This window comes from Cebus imitator, unplaced genomic scaffold (genome assembly GCF_001604975.1).
Source record: "Cebus imitator isolate Cc_AM_T3 unplaced genomic scaffold, Cebus_imitator-1.0 Scaffold815, whole genome shotgun sequence".
Lineage (NCBI taxonomy): Eukaryota > Metazoa > Chordata > Mammalia > Primates > Cebidae > Cebus > Cebus imitator.
The window spans coordinates 237,379-255,535 of NW_016108130.1; the positions used below are offsets into that span (position 1 = coordinate 237,379).

At 42.3% G+C, this 18,157-nt stretch overlaps 2 protein-coding genes and 1 pseudogene across 5 annotated transcripts in view; 1 reads left to right on the forward strand and 2 right to left on the reverse strand.

The window, feature by feature from the left end:
- Window positions 1–9,524, reverse strand: part of ZNF248 (zinc finger protein 248) — a 36,661-nt gene extending 27,137 nt beyond the window's left edge. Inside the window, exons 1-4 of one of the 4 annotated variants that reach the window (XM_017520213.2) lie at window positions 9,434–9,524; window positions 8,621–8,699; window positions 7,872–7,969; window positions 7,732–7,773 (exon numbers count right to left, since the gene is read on the reverse strand). In XM_017520213.2, the coding sequence (XP_017375702.1) occupies window positions 7,732–7,746 (15 nt within the window). In that variant the 5' untranslated portion in view covers window positions 7,747–7,773; window positions 7,872–7,969; window positions 8,621–8,699; window positions 9,434–9,524. Of the gene's footprint in view, window positions 1–7,731; window positions 7,774–7,871; window positions 7,970–8,620; window positions 9,078–9,208; window positions 9,299–9,433 lie in introns of those variants that run through there. The other 3 variants (XM_017520212.2, XM_017520214.2, XM_037735453.1) reach the window with 3 other exon arrangements.
- A 2,367-nt stretch (window positions 9,525–11,891) lies between these two features.
- Window positions 11,892–12,442, reverse strand: LOC108297578 (annotated as a pseudogene).
- Window positions 12,443–16,344: 3,902 nt separating this feature from the next.
- LOC108297580 overlaps window positions 16,345–18,157 on the forward strand; it is a 31,492-nt gene continuing 29,679 nt past the window's right edge. The window contains exons 1-3 of the mRNA XM_037735454.1: window positions 16,345–16,454; window positions 17,167–17,214; window positions 18,041–18,154. Of these exons, the coding sequence (XP_037591382.1) occupies window positions 16,345–16,454; window positions 17,167–17,214; window positions 18,041–18,154 (272 nt within the window). The remainder of the gene's footprint in view (window positions 16,455–17,166; window positions 17,215–18,040; window positions 18,155–18,157) is intronic.

Consider the following 18,157-nt stretch of genomic DNA (forward strand, 5'->3'; position numbering starts at 1 on the left):
AAAAAAAAAAGATTACTGTATACATGTACGCATTTTGTGAATATGGTCCCTCATCACAACCTCCTCCACTAATATCCTATTTATTTTAAAACACTGTCTCATTTTGGGAAACTTAAAAGTACAATGGATTTAGATAACAGTATGGATTACTGTTCATTTTCTTAGCATGATAATTGTATTGTGGTTAGGTAAATAAATGTTCTTATGCTGAGGAAATTCATACCAAATTTATTCAGGGGTAAAGTAACTTATTTTCAAATACACTTCCGAATAAAATGTATATGCAGAGGAGAGATAAAGCAAATAAGGTAAAAATGTTAACTGCTGAATCTAGGTAAAAATTACACAAGGGTTTATTTTGTTTGAAAATTTTCACATTAAAAGTTAAGGGAAAAAAGCCTCAACTTTCAGAGATATTTATTGATGTTGACCAAAAAATTTATCTTGAATTTAATTCAAAATAATCTCAGCAGGAATGGGTGAAAGTAAAAATGAGACAGGAGTAGCTCTGAGCTAGTAACTGGCAAAGCTGAGAATGGGCAGGTAAATGGGGCTTAATATACTATTTTCTCACTTTTGTGTAAGTTTACAGTTTTCCAATATAAAAGCTAAAAGAAGAATGGGTATTTCTAGTCTGAAATACATATTTATCTATCCTAACTCCAAAAATATCAGTGAAGAAACATAAAAGAGGCAAGGTGTGGTGGCTCAGGCCTGTAATCCCAGAAATCTGGGAGGCCGAGGCGGGTGGATCACCTGAAGTCAGGAGTTTGAGACCAGCCTAGCAAACATGGTAAAACCCATCTCTACTAAAATACGAAAAAAAATTAGCTGGGCATGATGGCACACACCTGCAGTCCCAGCTACTTGGGAGGTGGAGGCAGGAGACTCGCTTGAACCCAGGAGGCAGAGGTTGCAGTGTAGTCGAGATCATACCACTGCACTACATTCAGCTGAGGCTTGTAATCAGAGCACTTTGGGAGTCTGAGATGGGCAGATCACCAGAGCTCAGGAGTTCAAGACCAGCCTGGTCAGCATGGGGCAACCCTGTCTCTGCTACAAATACAAAAATTAGCTGTTTGTGGTGACCGGCACCTGTAATCCCAGCTACTCAGGAGGCTGAGGCAGGAGAATCACTTGAACTCGGGAGGCAGAGGTTGCAATGAGCCAAGACCACACCACTGTACTCCAACCTGGGTGACACAGCCAGACAGACTCCATCTCCAAAAAAAAGGAATACACCCGGGAAGGAGCACCTCAGCTGAAAAAACATTTTGAGTAATTTCTGAAAGTTACAGAATGGTAAGATCAAACAGAAGTCAGAGGCATCAAGTCTATTTCAGGTACAGCCATGAGCTTGGAGATGTTCTGGGTTCTGTCAGGAAACCTGCTCATTTCTTACCTATTATGTTTCCTTACCAATTCACTGACAATCCTTGAATCAGCCTTTCCATTGTGGGAGACAGTAACAGAGGACAGATTTCTCAACAGCTGAGTGAATTCACATTACCTACCTGTGCTGATCAAACTAGTTCTTCACTTTTAAGTATGAATGGAAAATAAAGATTTACCAGGTATTTGAGGAAAAGCAATAGCATAAAGAATACTCACCAAGATGACTAGAACTGAATGCAAAGAAACCAAATCAATATAAGAAATAGAAATGAAAATTAATTCTAATATCTTCAAACATATTTTTAAAATTATTCCTTTCATAAACCGAGAACACACTGCCATAAGAAGCCATCAGAGAGAAAGAAAAAGTAGTAAGAAATTAAAAACAGGCCAGACATGGTGGCTCACACCTATAATCCCAGCACTTTGGGAGGCTAAGGCAGGAGGATCACCTGAGTGCAGGAATTTGAGGCTGCAGTGAGCTACGACTGACTGCTACACCACTGTATTCCAGCCTGGGTAGAGTGAAATCCTGTCTCTAAAGAAAAAAAAAAGAAATTAAAAATATGGTGAAATTGTACAATTTTCACAAACTGTGAAATTTTTTTTTTAATTTCAAAGGATCTTTAAAGAAGTTTTAGAAATAGAATGAATATGGAAGATAATACAGAAGAGAAATAAAAATAAATATAAAGAAGTTCAGGGCTAGGCACAGTGGCTCATGCCTACAATCCCAGCTCTTTGGGAAGCCAAAAACAGGAAGAGCGCTTGAGGCCAGGAGTTTGAAACCTGCCTGAGCAACACAGCAAGACCTTGTCTCTACAAAAAAGTTTTTAAAATTAGTTGGGCACAGTGATATGCACTGGTGGTCCTAGTTACTCGGGAGGCTAAGGCAGGAGAATCACTTGAGCCCAGGAGTTTGAGGCTTCAGTAAAGTATGATCATGCCACTGTACTCTAGCCTAGACAACAGAACAAGACTCTGTCTCTAGAAAAAGTAAAAATTGAAAAAGTTCAGAAACGGGCCGGGAGTGGTGGCTCATCACGCTTGTAATCCCAGCACTTTGGGAGGCCAAGGCGGGCAGATCACCTGAGGTCAGGAATTCGAGAACAGCCCGATCAACATGGAGAAACCCCATCTCTACCAAAAATATAAAATTAGCTGGGCATGGTGGCACATGCCTGTAATCCCAGCTACTCGGGAGGCTGAAGCAGGAGAATTCCTTGAACCCGGAAGGCAGAGGTTGCAGTGAGCTGAGATCGCACCATTGCACTCCAGCCTCAGCAACAAGAGCTAAACTTTGTCTCAAAAAAAAAAAAAAAAAAAAAAAAAAAAAAAAAAAAATTAATAAAAAAAAAAAAAAAAAAAAAAAAAAGTTTAGAAACATAGATGACAGATTGTAGAAATGTAATATCATTCCAGAAGAAATTCCAGACGGAAAAAAGGGCTTTAAATAATAATAGTAATAATAGTAACCAAAAAACAATAGTAACGATATAACTACATATATTTGCCAAAATATCTCTGAGCAGAAATACTTCAAAATACCAATACAAGGAAACAAAACCAAAAATAATGGCCCAAGGATTGCAAATCAATACAAATGTCAGAAACTGCCTTTGCATCTGGAGCACCAAATGAGACAACAACAGAGAAAGAGCCATGATGCCTGGGCAGGAATCTGGACAGGCCTTCTATAGAAGTCTCATTCATGAAAGAAGCCCAAAGACACTGAGACAGGCCAAGCTCTAGGGAGTAGACCACCCTTACATTCCATCAAAACAACAACAAAAAAACATCCTTTTTTTTTTTTAAAGAAATTTTAAAAGTGGAACATATGGTGTGCAGGTAACAGTGGTGAACAATTGTAAGACACCAGGATAAACTGGCTTCTGTAAAAGCTAGCAGATGACTGTGGGAGTTTAAATAGATTTAAAAACTGTAAAAGAAACATTCTTACGTAGCTCAGAACACAAGTCAGGTGGGCCTATGTTCATTTTAAAGGATTGAAGAATGTGTAAACCACATTTTCATGTCTGATTATAGCTAAAGCTAAAATATCATATGAGCAGCTACACAGCAAGACATTAAAGTTCACCAATAAGCAAGCTGAAATAAGTTAACACTATAAGCAATGGCCAAGAAAGCACTTCAGGCTGGTTTTCTTCTACCCCAAATGTCCAGCTAGGAGAGCCTAAAACTCCTTGTATACTAAATAGCCATTATATCACAAGTGAGCAATTTAAACTATACCAACTCTCTTTGAACAGAGTTTGCAATTCAACAAGATTTAGTAAGAGAGAACAGTCATAGTTTCTAAATGAATGACTAGATTAAGATACAAAAAAATGCTAAATTCAGGGAAAGATATCTGCTATAAAAAACAGCAGAGTCAATCAAAAAATATCTTATCCTTAAAATAAGTATCTTGATGAAATTCCTACCAAAATCCCAACAAAGATTTTTATAAACAGACAAGCTTATTCTAAAACTTATATAATAAGGCCCGGGCCCTAAGAACAGCTAAAGCTGGGCGCAGTGACTCCAGCCTATAATCCCAGCACTTTGGGAGGCTGAGGTGGGCAGATCACAAGGTCAGAAGATTGAACAATCCTGGCCAAAATGGTAAAACCCCATCTCTACTAAAATACAAAAATTAGCTGGGCATGGTGATACACGACTGTCGTCCCAGCCCCTTGGGAAGCTGAGGCAGGGGAATCACATGAACCCAGGAGGTGGAGATTGCAGTGAGCTGAGATCAGAGTGAGACTCCATCTCCAAAAAAGAAAAAGAATACCTAAAGCAACTATGAAGTTTATTCTTCTGGAATAAAGGAATCACTGTGTTCAATATTAAGGCTTACTATATGATCACAGTCATCAAGACAGCAGAGCCACAGATAATACACCAACAGAACACAGAAGATAACCCAGAAATAGGGCCACACAAATATATTTAAGTGATTTCTGACAAAGGTACAAAAGCAGTCCAATAGAATTTTCACAAATCTGTTGAAAAAAATTTTTAACAAATGGCACTGCAAGCAATTGTACATCCATAAGCAAAAACTGAGCCTCAATGTAAACCTCATACCTTATACAAAAATTAACTGTAAATAGATGAAGTACTTAAACATAACATATAAAACTATATAATTTGTAAAAAAAAAAATAAAAATAAAAAAAAATAAGAGAGAATCTTTGGAACATAGGGCTAAGCAAGAATTCTTAAGATTTGATAACAAAAGCATCAGCCATAGCAAAATATTGACAAACTGGGCCTTATCAAAGTAACTTTTGCTCTGTGAAACACCCTGGAAAGGTGAAAAGATAAGCTACAGACATGGAGAAAATATTTGCAAGCCACATATCTGACAAAGGATTACTATCTAGAAAATTTTAAAAAACTATTAAAACTCAATACATTAAAAACAATCCAATCAGAAAATAGTAATGTGGAGGCAGGGGTGGCAGTGAGCCAAGATCATGCCTCTGAACTCCAGCCTGGGTGACAGAGTGAGACCCTATCTCAAAAAAGATATGTAATATTTATGTATTATATATATTTATAGATGTAATATATATATTTCATATAGAAACCCATGAAGCAGGAAGGACTTTCTAACTGTGTCTCCAAACGCTATAAGTCAGTCCAAAACCATAAAGATCAATAAACTAGACAACAAAAATAACCCAATATTTCTGCATAGGGAAAAATACCATGAACAATTATCGAAAGACAAATGATATACCAAAAAATAATGGCTTGTAACTCACATAATACAAAGGGGTAAAAGACACTGTCGGGGGGAGGGAAAGACTAGAAAACCCAAGAGAAAAATAGGCAAAAGATGTAACAGTTAAGTTCATGGCTGGGCGTGGTGGCTCACACCTGTAATCCCAGCACTTTGGAAGGCCAAGGCGGGTGGATCATGAGGTCAAGAGATCGAGACCATCCTGGCCAATATAGTGAAACCCCATCTCCACTAAAAAATACAAAAATTAGCTGAGCATGGTGATGCACACTTGTGGTCCCAGCTACTCGGGAGGCTGAGGCAGAAGAATTTCTTGAACCCAGGAGGCGGAGGTTGCAGTGAGCCAAGATTGCGCCACTGTACTCCAGCCTGGTGCCTGGTGACAGAGCAAGACTCTGTCTTTAAAAAAAAAAAAAACAGTTAAATTCACAGAAAAATAAATACAAGATACCCTTAGACACACGAAAAGGTATTCAACCTCACTCAGTGAAGAAAATCGCAGATGCAAACTATATGAAATACCACTTTTTACCTATCTGTTGCCCAAAATCCAAAAGTTGAACCACATATTCTATGGGAGAAGCTGTGAAGAAATAAGCATTCCCATGTATTGCCAATGGACAAACAGAATGATACTGTCTCTAGGACAAGCATTCTCACTAAGCTGATCAAGCTCTGGGAATTCATCTAACATATAAACATATACACACAAAATTATAAATATATAAGGTTATTCATTACAACATGGTTTGTCACAGCAAATGGTTGGAAGTACTTTAATAAACTACAGACACCTGCACTTGAATTACTATGCAATTATAACATAGAGAGAAAATGCCATTCATGTTCTATCACAGAAATATCTGGAACATGCTGTTAAGTGAAAAAGGAATAACGGAAAATAGTATATGTCGAACATCAGAATCAGCTTAAGCTGGAGGTTATGGGAACTTCAGAATAAGAACCCCATCCATGTCAACTAAACCAGACTCTGCATGTTAACAAGATGCCAGGGATGCACAACCGCATCTAAGTTTGATAAGCCCTAGGGATAACAGATTCCTTTCTAAGTAAAGGGAGAAAGGAAATAACAATATACATATATATCTTCTTTAAACTGGATAAAGAAACACTGGCAAAGTTTATGAGAAACTAGAAAAAAAAAATCTATGGTAGAATGACCACACATTCCAGTATGTCTGGGACTGTCCCAATATAGGCCAGTTGTCTTGGCATAATTATTTATAGACCCTCTTTCACTCTCAGTGAAAATGTCTCAGTTTAGATGATAAATAAATGTCACCCTACTAGAGAAACTGCATGAACAGACAAAGGGAGTGTGACTATTTATGTACATCTTTTGTGTCACTTACTTTTTTAAAACATGTAAATATATTATTAATTCAAAAGTACTTTGTTAAGGGAAAAAAAAACATGAAACCAGTCAGGAAAAACAGACCAAGAAGAGTCATAGGCTAAGGATGGAAACCCATGGATAAGGAATGCCTGGAGCAAAAAGAAAAGATGCCTTCATGAGGACTAGGGAGGAAATCAAAGTTAGGAAAGGACAGCTCAGAGGATGGCATTATAGACACCAACAGAGGAGACTCTCCAAACAAATACCATGGTTAACAATATACGCAGCAGCCCAGGCAAGTAACACAAAGGCAAAAACATCCACTGGCCTTGAGTGTGATTTGGTGGCCTTTGCCAGAAGTGATTCAGGTGAGTTTAGGTGAGGGGGCAAGGTTGCATTCATCAGATTGAAACACAGATGAGAAACCCAGAAAACAAGTCAGAACTGTCAGTGATTCAACCTAGAAATAAGAACAAGCTGACACAAACACTTAGAGAAAACTATTTTGAGGACATGTAGCCCCTCCATTCCTCCACATTGTCAGGGTTTTATTCTTGAACCAGGACCATCAGAAAGGTGGCTATTCAAACCTCAGCGTTCCATCTCCTGAAAAGCGTATGCACTGAGTTCTGCTTTGGAACTATGTCCTTTGTTTCTACCAAGAAATACTTATAGACAATTTATTGCATTTATTTCAGAATTGTCATGAGAATAATCAGAAATAACATTATAATAACTTGGGTAATTCCGTAAAATTAAAAATCCTGCATCTGGCCAGGCGCAATGCTTCACCATGTAATCCCAGCACTTTGGGAGGCCGAGACAGGCTGATCACTAGGTCAGGAGATCTAGACCAGCCTGGCCAACATGGTGAAACCCAGTCTCTACTAAAAATACAAAAATCAATTAGGCGTGGTTGCATGTACCTGTAGTCCCAACTTCTCAGGAGGCTGAGGCAAGACGACTCACTTGAACCTGGGAGGCAGAGGTTGCAGTAAGCAGAGATGGCACCACTGCACTCCAGCCTGGCAACAGAGCGAGACTCCGTCTCAAAAAAAAATCCTGCATCTAATTTGCCTGCTGCACTATTTTGGATTTGCTACTCTGATTTCATTTCCCTTAATGTCAATTTTTGCCTATTTCTCTATTTTCAAAACATAAATCCTTATAAACTTCAGAAAATCCATTTTTAAACAAACTGGGAATAAATAAACAAAAATCTCACCTGGAATTTGTTCATTTTCTGCTCTTAGTGGAGGAGGGAGAGCTGAAGGAGAAGAAAGGAAGAAATGTCAGGAGAGCCTTGACCGGCCTTGCAGTTCGAAGATTCACCTGCCTATACAGCTCCACACACAAGATACTTACATGTCCATGTGTGGCTCCGATATATGCTGAGCTCAGACATGACACTTTTCATTGAGTGAATGTAAACATTTCTTATTGATTTATTACCAATTTAGGTTCTGTGACACAGAAAAATTAAAAACATGAAAAGATGAGTTTAACAAGTAACAGTAATCTAAAGAAAGAAACACTATCAATTTGTCAAAATTCCCTGTAGGGAAAAAAAACCTCAGGCCATATTGTTTATCTATTTACCTGTTAACACCATTAATCCCCTGAGGTCAGATAATGAAAAAAAAAAAAAACCTCTAAAAAAGGGACAGAGTATTTAAGGCAAGATAAACTTTTAAAAAATGTTTGTTCTAATTTGCTAACAATTCCTCAAAAGGATCTTTTAATGAGAAACTGTGATATAGAAGTAACAAAATGGGCAGCAGTGGCCCGGGAAACTGCAGACTTGACTTCTAACCTCGGTTGTGCCTCTAACAGTTGACAAGATCTGAACTAGTCACCTCCTCAAATTCAATTTTGTTTTTCCATCTTTCAAATAAGGTCAAAACAGATAATCCAGGTAGGACCTGCCTGCACTACCATCCTGCGAGAGGAGGAAGCTCAGCAGCTCATCAGGACATCCCGGGTGTTCGCAGAGGGATGATGACAGCATTTCCTCTGCTGTGGCCGTGAGCCTTTCACCCATCCCTGCCCTCAGACTCTCCAGAGGTGACGCTCCTATCAGCCGTGCACGCACCCACCCCTCAGCTCCAGCTCACCTCTCTTCTTAAACTTGTCCCAGACCTTCCACCGGCACACAGACTCCGACGGCTTCAGGATACTGCGCCATGATTATACCTAATACATAAACGAACGCGCAACGTATAAATAATAAGTTGGGATACGGGGACGATCAGAGCCAAAAGGGGCCCTAGTGGGCAGCTAGGCCAGCCCCTTTGCTCTTGCACTCCACGGGCAGCGAGGCCCTGGGGCCGGTGCAGGCGCCGTCTCCCCCGGACTCTCCCAGGGAACGCACACCCAGTAAATACAGCACCTAAACAATGCAAGTGCTCAAAACAACCTGAAGCGGCAAGTATTCCTAATATCCGTAATTTACAGAGAGGAAAAACGAGTCTCCCATAGGTAATACTGTCTGACTAATTCATTTGTCGAGGACCTGGCGCAGCCACTCTCCCCTCGCGGTCCCGCCCCCACCCCGCCAGCACAGCGCACAAAAAGCGCACACGCACACGCCACAACGTAATGAGCACGCCCACGGCAAACGTCACAAACGCTACGCATGCGTGCGCTGTCCCTTCCCCCGCAGCCGGTTCCCTCCCCACCCGCGGCCACACGACTGCGCTTACACGCCAGGCGCAGGGACTGGACACGTATGAACCCCGCGAGCCCGGGCACTCGCGTTCTCACACCGGATCTGGACCCTTGGGACAGAGACGCCCTCGCCCCGCCGTACTTCAACTCCGCAGACACTGCAGGCTTTGGGGTCCCTACCTACCGCCGAATTCTCGCCCGCCCCGCCTTCCGGGCAGCACGGGGACACCCTAGCCCTCACCCAGTCCTCCGGGTCTCACCGGCCGCTTCCTCGCCGCGTGGACCCAGAGGCGAGGGATTTGTTTCCCACGAGGGACTGGAGGCCTGGGAAGGACGCGCGGGGCGGTGGGGTTGGGGGGGGAGCGTGGAGGCGGGGATGCACATGCGCAGAGGAAGTGGCGCGGCGGCAGGGCGCAGGAGTTGGGCCACTGGCTGCCGGGCCTGGAAGAGTGCTACCTCAAGTGAAGCGTCGGGACGGTGCCTACCTGTTTTGGCCGCACCCCTCAGTTGTAAAATGAGACTAAATATCGTGCCTAGCTAGTTAGCAGGGGTTTTATGAAAATTAAAGGCACTTTATGTTGTAAAAGCACTTAAACCAGTGTCTGACACATAAATTGTTAAGTATATTTCTCAAGATTCCCCATTATATATATCATCCTGCTCGTCATAAACAAGGCTCTCCTACAAAACAGCCTTGTTTAGTGGGTTGGAAGATTACTGTCTCAGTTCCCACTCCTGCCTGGAGCCAGGATTCCAGCTTCCGCAGAGGTTGTGATCAAACCAAGGTGCCTTTTAGAACCACGCCAAGAGAAGGAAAGATGTGCTTGCATTCATTCATGAACATGCATGTTAACTTTTAACTGAAAGTCTAGAAGAGAAAACTAACATCTCTGACCAGTATGGTTATTCTCTGGAATAAGGAAAAACACAAGCTAATAATTAAAGAGCCAAACGTAAAATTGTTTATATGGTTTTTAAAAACCGTGAATGGTGGCTCTGGCCTGTAATCCGAGGACTTTGGGAGGCTGAGGTGAACAGATTGCAAAGTCAAGAGATCGAGACCATCCTGGCCAACACGGTGAAACCCTTCTCTACTAAAAATCCAAAAATTAGCTGGGCATGGTGGCCCATGATCCCAGCTACTCTGGAGGCTGAGGAGAATCACTTGAACCCGGGGGGCAGAGGTTGCGGTGAGCCGAGACCGCGCCACTGAACTCCAGCCAGGCCACAGAGCAAGACTCTCCGTCTCAAAAAAAAAAAAAAAAAAGCGTTTGAGTAACAAATTTAAGGAAGAAAACACACTCTCATCTCCCAAACCAACCATACTTTACCCAGAGCTACACATAACATTCTTTTATGTGCACATCTGGCATTTTCAGCACACTATGGATGTGTTAAAACTTTTCGTTAAAAAATGAACTCTTTGGTCATTGTCCATTTTTTAAACTTTTTATTTGCTCGTAATTTCAGATTTACAGAAGAGTTGCAAAGATAGTTGCCATATGCCTTTCACCCAGATTCTACTAGGTTTTACATAACCATGGTATATTTACCAAAACTTAAGAAAATAACATAGGTACGAGTACTGTTAACTGCAGAGTTTATTCAGATTTCAGCAGTTGTTCCACTAATGCCCTTTTTCTGTTCTAGCATCCCATCCAGGATATCAAGTACATTTACTTATCATGTCTCAGTCTTGGCCAGTGTGTAATCGTTTCTTCGTCTTAGCTTGTCTTTCGTGACCTTGATACGGAAATGAAAACATGCCCTCTTGACTTCAGTCCACAGGTATGAGCCATCACCCTCAGCCTATAGTTTAACTTCTGGCCAGCAGGCAAGAAGAACCCAGTAAGGCAATAACATTCTGCTGATGAGACTGAGGTTGTGCGTTTTTAGGAAGCACACCACAAACAGATTGTGGCTTTCCCATTGTGTGATATCACGTGGCATGATAACATGATTTTTTTACTGGTTAGTCGACCATGATCACATGTATTAAATTAACTTAAATTTGTCCTGAGGCTGCCTCCCTACCTTTAGTGCCTATGTAAAGAACTACAACCTACCTTGCTGTGTAAACAAAGCCTAACTTAGGAGTATACTTTTATAACAAATAGCTGAGTCAGCCAATTAACAGAAGCTGAGCCTCAGCCAGTTACAAGCTGGCAACTAATCAGACCATTTCCAAATAAGGCCAAAGCTGAGCTATAACCAGTCAAGCTGTTTCTGTAGAGCACTTCTGTTTTCTATCTATAAATATTCCCTGCCCACTTTATAGAGTTCTCTGAAGCTCTTCTGGTTCTGAGTGTTGTCTGATTCAGGAATCTTTCTTTGCTGAAATTAAGTATGCCAAACTTAATTTTCTAAAATTTGTCTTTTAACACTTGGTTAAGGTAGTGTCTGATAGGTTTCTCCCTATTTTTCCCTGTCCAGTCTATACATAGAAGTGGGTCCATAAGTCCAGCCCATACTCAAGGGAAAAGAAAATAAGCTCCATTTTAACTTTGGGGTTATATTTGGCGGGGGTGGGGGCGGTGAGAAAGAATGTTTATTCAGGCCTGATGCCTTGATACAGCTAGATGTACAAAGACATATCATTCAAAGCCATGAAAACAATCATATTAGCGTAACCTCCCTTCCTCCCCTTGGGCACAGCCTTTGCATCTGGCCCCCTTCCCAGCTGTTTGCTTTGAAATCTGGAAGTTGGGAGGGCAAGGATCACTTCTTGGCATCTTCTTCCTGGGTGGTCAAATCGGCCTCCTTCTGAGCAGCTAGGAAGATGACTTGTTCCTTCTGGAAAGCTGCAAGCTCTTCTGAACTGAGGTCCTTTACCATGCAAATGCCCAGGGAATGGGCAGACCTGATGATGGACTGGACAACAGAGGACAGGGGTACGTCCTGCAGGGCAGATGCCTCATCCTGAGCTTTGATTCGGGCAATCTCATACACACCAGGCCTGCCACCTCTTTCCCTGTCTGCCAGGCCCCCTTTTCAGTCCCAGCTGCTGCCTTCGGGAAATAGGAATCTTGATATCAAATGTCCTGTCAGGCTTTACAAAAATCTTGGCAGGTGGAGGAATGCTTTCCTTGATGTCCTTTGTCCTCTCATTGAACTCCTTGCAAAACTGGTTGATGGAAACGCCTTGCTGACCCAGCACTGGGCTTAGTGAGGGCCCCGGTCATGGCCTAGCCTGCCAGTATGATGGTCCCGATCACACTTTGGGCCTTGAGCTTCCTGAGGGCCCCAGTGACCCAGCCGGGCTTCAACATGATGCGGGACTGCTGGCTTTAGTTCACCTCAGGGCAGCAGCAAGAGCGAGGCTGTGTTTATATTTCTTAATTACCACACTGATTAGTAAATTCAGGAAGAGATTCTTTGAGACTGCAAATACCTGCAAATACTCTGTTTCTATTTTTCCACTAATTGTAGATATCATTGGTGGATCCTGGCAGCAGCCATTATTACTGTGGTGTTCCAAATGGCAATTTCCTATGTGAACCCCAAAAACTTGAGACAGGTCTCAGTTAATTTAGAAAGTTTGTTTTGCCAAGTTTGAGGATGCACACCTGTGACACAGCCTCAGAAGGTCCTGACGTGCCCAAGATGGTCAGAGCATAGCTTGGTTTTAAACATTTTAGGGAGACATGAGACATCAATCAACATTGTAAAATGAACATCGGTTGTGTCTAAAAAGGCGACAAAAGTGGGACACCTGGAAGCAGAGAGGGTGCTTTCAGGTCAAAGTAGGTGAAAAACAAATGGTTGAATTCTTTTAAGATTCTGAATAGCCTTTCCAAAGGCGGGAATCTGATATGCATTTATCCCAGCAGAGGGATGACTTTGAATAGAATGGGAGGCAGATTTGTCCTAAGCAGTTCCCAGCTTGAGTTTTCCCTTTAGCTTAGTGATTTTGGGGGCCCAAGATACTTTCCTTTCATGCCTGTTTCACTTGTTGCTTCTGTATTTATTAGTTAGAATTCTTCGCTAAGGGAGAATTTTCATTTACCACATTTATTTATTTGATATTTATTTACATCAGTATGGACTTATGGATATTTATTTTGCTCTTAACCATTGTCACATAACCCTCCTTTCACCCCAACCCCTGGCACCCATTAATCTCCTCTGTTTTATGAATTTACCTTTCTCAGAACGTCAAATAAATTGAATTATATAATATATAGCTGCTGGATTTGGCTTCTTTTATTTACCAAAATTCGGTTAAAATTCATTCATGTCGTTGATATTTTAATTAGCTCAGCTACTTTTTCTTCACACTCTTCATTTCATCCAGTATTATATTATTACATCGCTCAAATTATCCCTGGTGTCCTTGAAAGCTATTATAGATTAGCTTTTGGATACTTTCATCATATCCTTATCATTTTTAAAAAACACTTCCTTAATTTCCTTTTTTTTTTTTTTTTTGGAGACGGAGTTTCACTCTTGTTACCCAGGCTGGAGTGCAATGGCGCAATCTCGGCTCACAGCAACCTCCGCCTCCTGGGTTCAAGCAATTCTCCTGCCTCAGCCTCCTGAGTAGCTGGGATTACAGGCACACGCCACCATGCCCAGCTAATTATTTGTGGTTTTAGTAGAGACGGGGTTTCACCATGTTGACCAGGATGGTCTCGATCTCTTGACCTCGTGATCCACCCGCCTCGGCCTCCCTAAGTGCTGGGATTACAAGCGTGAGCCACCGCGCCCAGCCACTTTCTTTTTTGTTTTTGTTGTTTCGTTTTGGTTTTTTTTTTGAGACGGAGTCTCACTGTGTCACCCAGGCTGGAGTGCAGTGGTACGATCTCCACTCACTGCCACCTCTGCCTCCCGGGTTCAAGCGATTCTCCTGCCCCAGCCTCCTGAGTAGCTGGGACTACAGGCACATGCCACCACACCCAGCTAATTTTTGTATTTTTAGTAGAGACGTGGTTTCACCTTGTTGGCCAGGATGGTGTTGATCTCTTGATTTCATGATACACCTGCCTCCTCCTCCCAAAGTTCTGGGATTATAGGCGTAAGCCACTGAGCCCAGCCTAATTTTGTACTTTTAGTAGAGAGGGGTTTCTCTATGTTGGCCAGGCTGGTCTCAAACTCCTGACTTCAAGTGATCCACCCATCTCGGCCTCACAAAGTGATGGGATTACAGGTGTGAGCCACTACACCTGGCCGAGTCAGCCGTATTTTTTTTTTTTTGAGACAGAGTCTCACACTCTTCCCCAAGCTGGAGTTACAATGGCTCGCGATCTCAGCTCACTGCAACCTCCGCCTCCTGGGTTCATGTAATTCTCCTGCCTCAGCCTCCCAAGCAGCTGGGATTACAGGCATGTGCCATCATGCCCAGCTAATTTTTTGTATTTTTAGTGGAGATGGGGTTTCATTATGTTGGCCATACTGGTCTCGAACTCCTGACCTCGTGATCCACCCACCTTGACCTCCCAAAGTGCTGGGTTTATAGACGTGAGCCACCATGCCTGGCCCCATCAGCCACATTTTCTAGAAGCCCAGGTACATTTTATCAGAGAGATTCGAAATCTGAGTTCTAGGTGTGCTCATTGCTGTGAGGGTGTGTTTCTAGGCACTCTCAGCAGACAGACCTAAGAGATAAATGTGTTTACTTATTCCTGAATGCAATCCATATTACTAAGACTATGTTTCTGTATCTCTGTATATATTAAAGTTAATCTTACATCACATTGATAACTTTTTTTTTTTTTTTTTTTTCCATAAAGCCTTTTACCAAAGCTATGAACAGCTGTAGTCATTGGTTGGTTTTGTGGTTCTACTTGCTTACTCTCTTTCTTTTTTTTTTTTTGAGACAGAGTCTTCCTCTGTCTTCAGGCACCAGGCTGGAATGCAGTGGCAAAATCTCTGCCCACCGTAACCTCCACCTCCCCAATTCAAGTCATTCTCCTGCCTCAGCCTCCTGAGTAGCTGGGACTACAGGCGCGCACCACCACGCCCAGCTAATTTTTATATTTTAGTAGAGATGGGGTTTCACCATGTTGGCCAGGATGGTCTTGATCTCTTGACATCGTGATCCGTCTGCCTCAGCCTCCCAAAGTGCTGTGATTACAGGTTTGAGCCACTGCACCTCGCCCACATTGATATCTCTTACCCAGGGTTTATTCTAGCTGTCTCATCCACTGCTGTTATTTTCACTTATTACTTAAATGCTGAAATGCTAGTATACATATGGTTTTGAAACTGCTAACTCCTGTGAGAATTTACCGGTACTGCAGTATTTATGCACAGTTCTTTTTGTTGTCAGTCTTAGAGCATCCACTCAAAACATTGTTTTTACAAAGTTGAGCTCCTTTTCCCTCACTCTTTCTACACTATGTGATACATACATCTGTGAAATAGAGTCAAGTGTCACAGTCGGCATTGCATCCACACCTTGTTTGATCATTTTAATTAAGTTCACTCCTGGTGATGTACAATTATATGGATGGTTTTTGGTTTGCCTTTTATTTAGAAATGGAGTCTTGCTCTGTTGCCCAGGCTGCAAAGCGGTGGCACAATTATAGCTAACTGCAGCTTCAAACTCCTGGTGTCAAGCCATCCTTCCGCATCAGCTTCCTGAGTATTTGGGACCATGAGTGTGAGCCACCAGGCCCAGCTCAATTTTGTGGGTTTGACGAATGCAGAGTGCACTATCCATCACAACAGTTCCATCCACAGGAGTTCCATCATCATGAAAATTCCCTGGGCAGTCTATTGTTACTCAGCTCTTCCTTTTTTTCCCTAGCTTCTGGCATCCACTGATCTGTTCTCTGTTCCATAAATTTGCCTTTATCACAATGTCAGAAACTGTAGTGATGTCCAATTTCAGGGTCTGGCTTCTTTGACTTAGTGAAAGTCATTTAAGATATATTTCTATTGTGGTGTGAGCATTACTTTTTTTGTTTGTTTTTGTTTGTTTGTTTGAGACAGAGTCTTGTTCTGTCACCCACGCTGGAGTGCAGGGGTACAATCCTGGCTCACTGCAACCCCCACCTCCCGGGTTCAAGTGATTATCTTGTTTCAGCCTCCAGAGTATATGGGACTACAGGCATGTGCAGGCATGCGCAGTTAATTTTTGGCCTCCCAAAGTGCTGGGATCACAGGTATGAGCCACCACACCCATTGGAGGCATTAGGTTGTTGAGAAGTCGTGCCCAGCTGTTTAGGTCATGGGGTATTATGGGAAGGGAAGGCGATTGATTGGCTATTGGGGAAACAAAGCAAAGGCAATTTTATTGGCTGTCAGGAAGCAGGAAGTGCCTGAAACTAGTTGCCATTGGTAGGTGGGCGGGACTTTGGGTAAGTGGGCCGTCCAGGGGCATACAGAGCAGACTGCTACCGGGCAGGGTCTGATGGGGCTTCTTTAAAAAATTTTCCTGTAGGGTTTATCAACAGCGGGCTGGGGGTTAAATGCATAATTTAGTGCTGAACGTGGGCTTGGGTCTGGCAGAGGCAGGTGCGGAGAAGCCCTGTGGCAAGGCCAGATAATGAGCTTGGGTGATGACGTGGTTATCAGACGCAGAGAGAGAGATGGATGAGTCTGTTTAACCCTCTGTGAGGCAGCCGGCCTTACACCCCCCAATAACCCCTGCCCCAGCCAAGTAGAAAACTACTAGGGCATTCCAAAGTGGCAAGAAAATGTATAAATAAATGTGTAAATATCATACACCGATTAAAACAATTCTTTAAGATATCTGACCTTGCCCCCATGGCTTCCTCATGGAGAATACTTTTTAGTTTGCCTGTGACCAGTGGTAAGCGGGCACCAGCTGCCTACTTGGCATATTTTGTGTTATGAGAAAATACTGAATATCTGTTTGTTAATAATGATCACCTGTTCAGAGAGAATAAATTCATGGGTTGGGGTCTACTGAGAGCCTTCAGCTTGGAATGCTGTCAGCCCCTAAGGCTTTCAGTTCAGAAGGCTGCTGGCCCCCTAGATAGACCCACTTTACTGTTCTATCTGGGTGTCTGCCTCTCATTTCTTTCAGCACCGCCTGGGTAGGAGTTTCTACAGCCGACCTGGCTCTCAGTATTAGGTCATTCATTTTTATTGTTGAGTAGTATTCCATTTATAGATGTTACATGGTTTGTTTTTCTACTCACCTGTTGAAGGACATCTGAATTGCTATCTGTTCTGGTAACTATGAATAAAAATGCTATAAACATTCCTGTTGTCTTGAACTCCCAACCTCAGGTGATCCGCCCTCTTCAGCCCCCCAAAGTGCTGACATAATGTTACAATGGATTTAAGCCATGAAACCTCAAAACGTCACAAAATAAGCATGATGGTCTCAGACTTCAGAAAACTGCCTAAATAATATTATGCTGTTGTGGAAATATGTTTAGATTGAATTCGTCTGTGAAGCATTCAAATCAAAGCTAAAAGCCTACATGTGAAACGCTAATGACAAGCCTCAGAAGGTTAAACTGTGAATCATCATTTCTATCATTGCTCTAACTTTAAATATGGATCAATATATTTTGGTGGTTTTGAAAATGGTATCCAAGGAGCCACACTAATACCATCAACTATCAATCTCCCACAGTTTCAATCACTCTCATTATTCTAATCCTACTCCTACTTAATGTAAATACTAAATTTTAAGTTATGAGCTTTACATCAAAAGCAACATTTCACAAATGCACTTTTAAGGCATAATAAGGGTTAACACTCTAGTCAGTATAAATGCATACCATAATACAAGTAATAGATAATCCAGAGATGTGGACTTTATTGCTATATGGGAGTGACATTTAAATTTGAGGGCATTTTGGAAGATGGCCCTTTAGGAACAGCTCAGGATTGCAGCTCCCAGTGAAAGCGCAGAGGGTGAGTGGACGCCGCGTTTTTATTGCCCACAGACTAGGAAATTCCCGGGCAGAGGTGTTCCAGGGTCGCCAGTGCGGCTGTTTCGGCCAGCGCCGCTGCTATGCCCCACGCGGCTGCTTTGTCGGCACCCGGAGCCGCGGTTCTCCGTA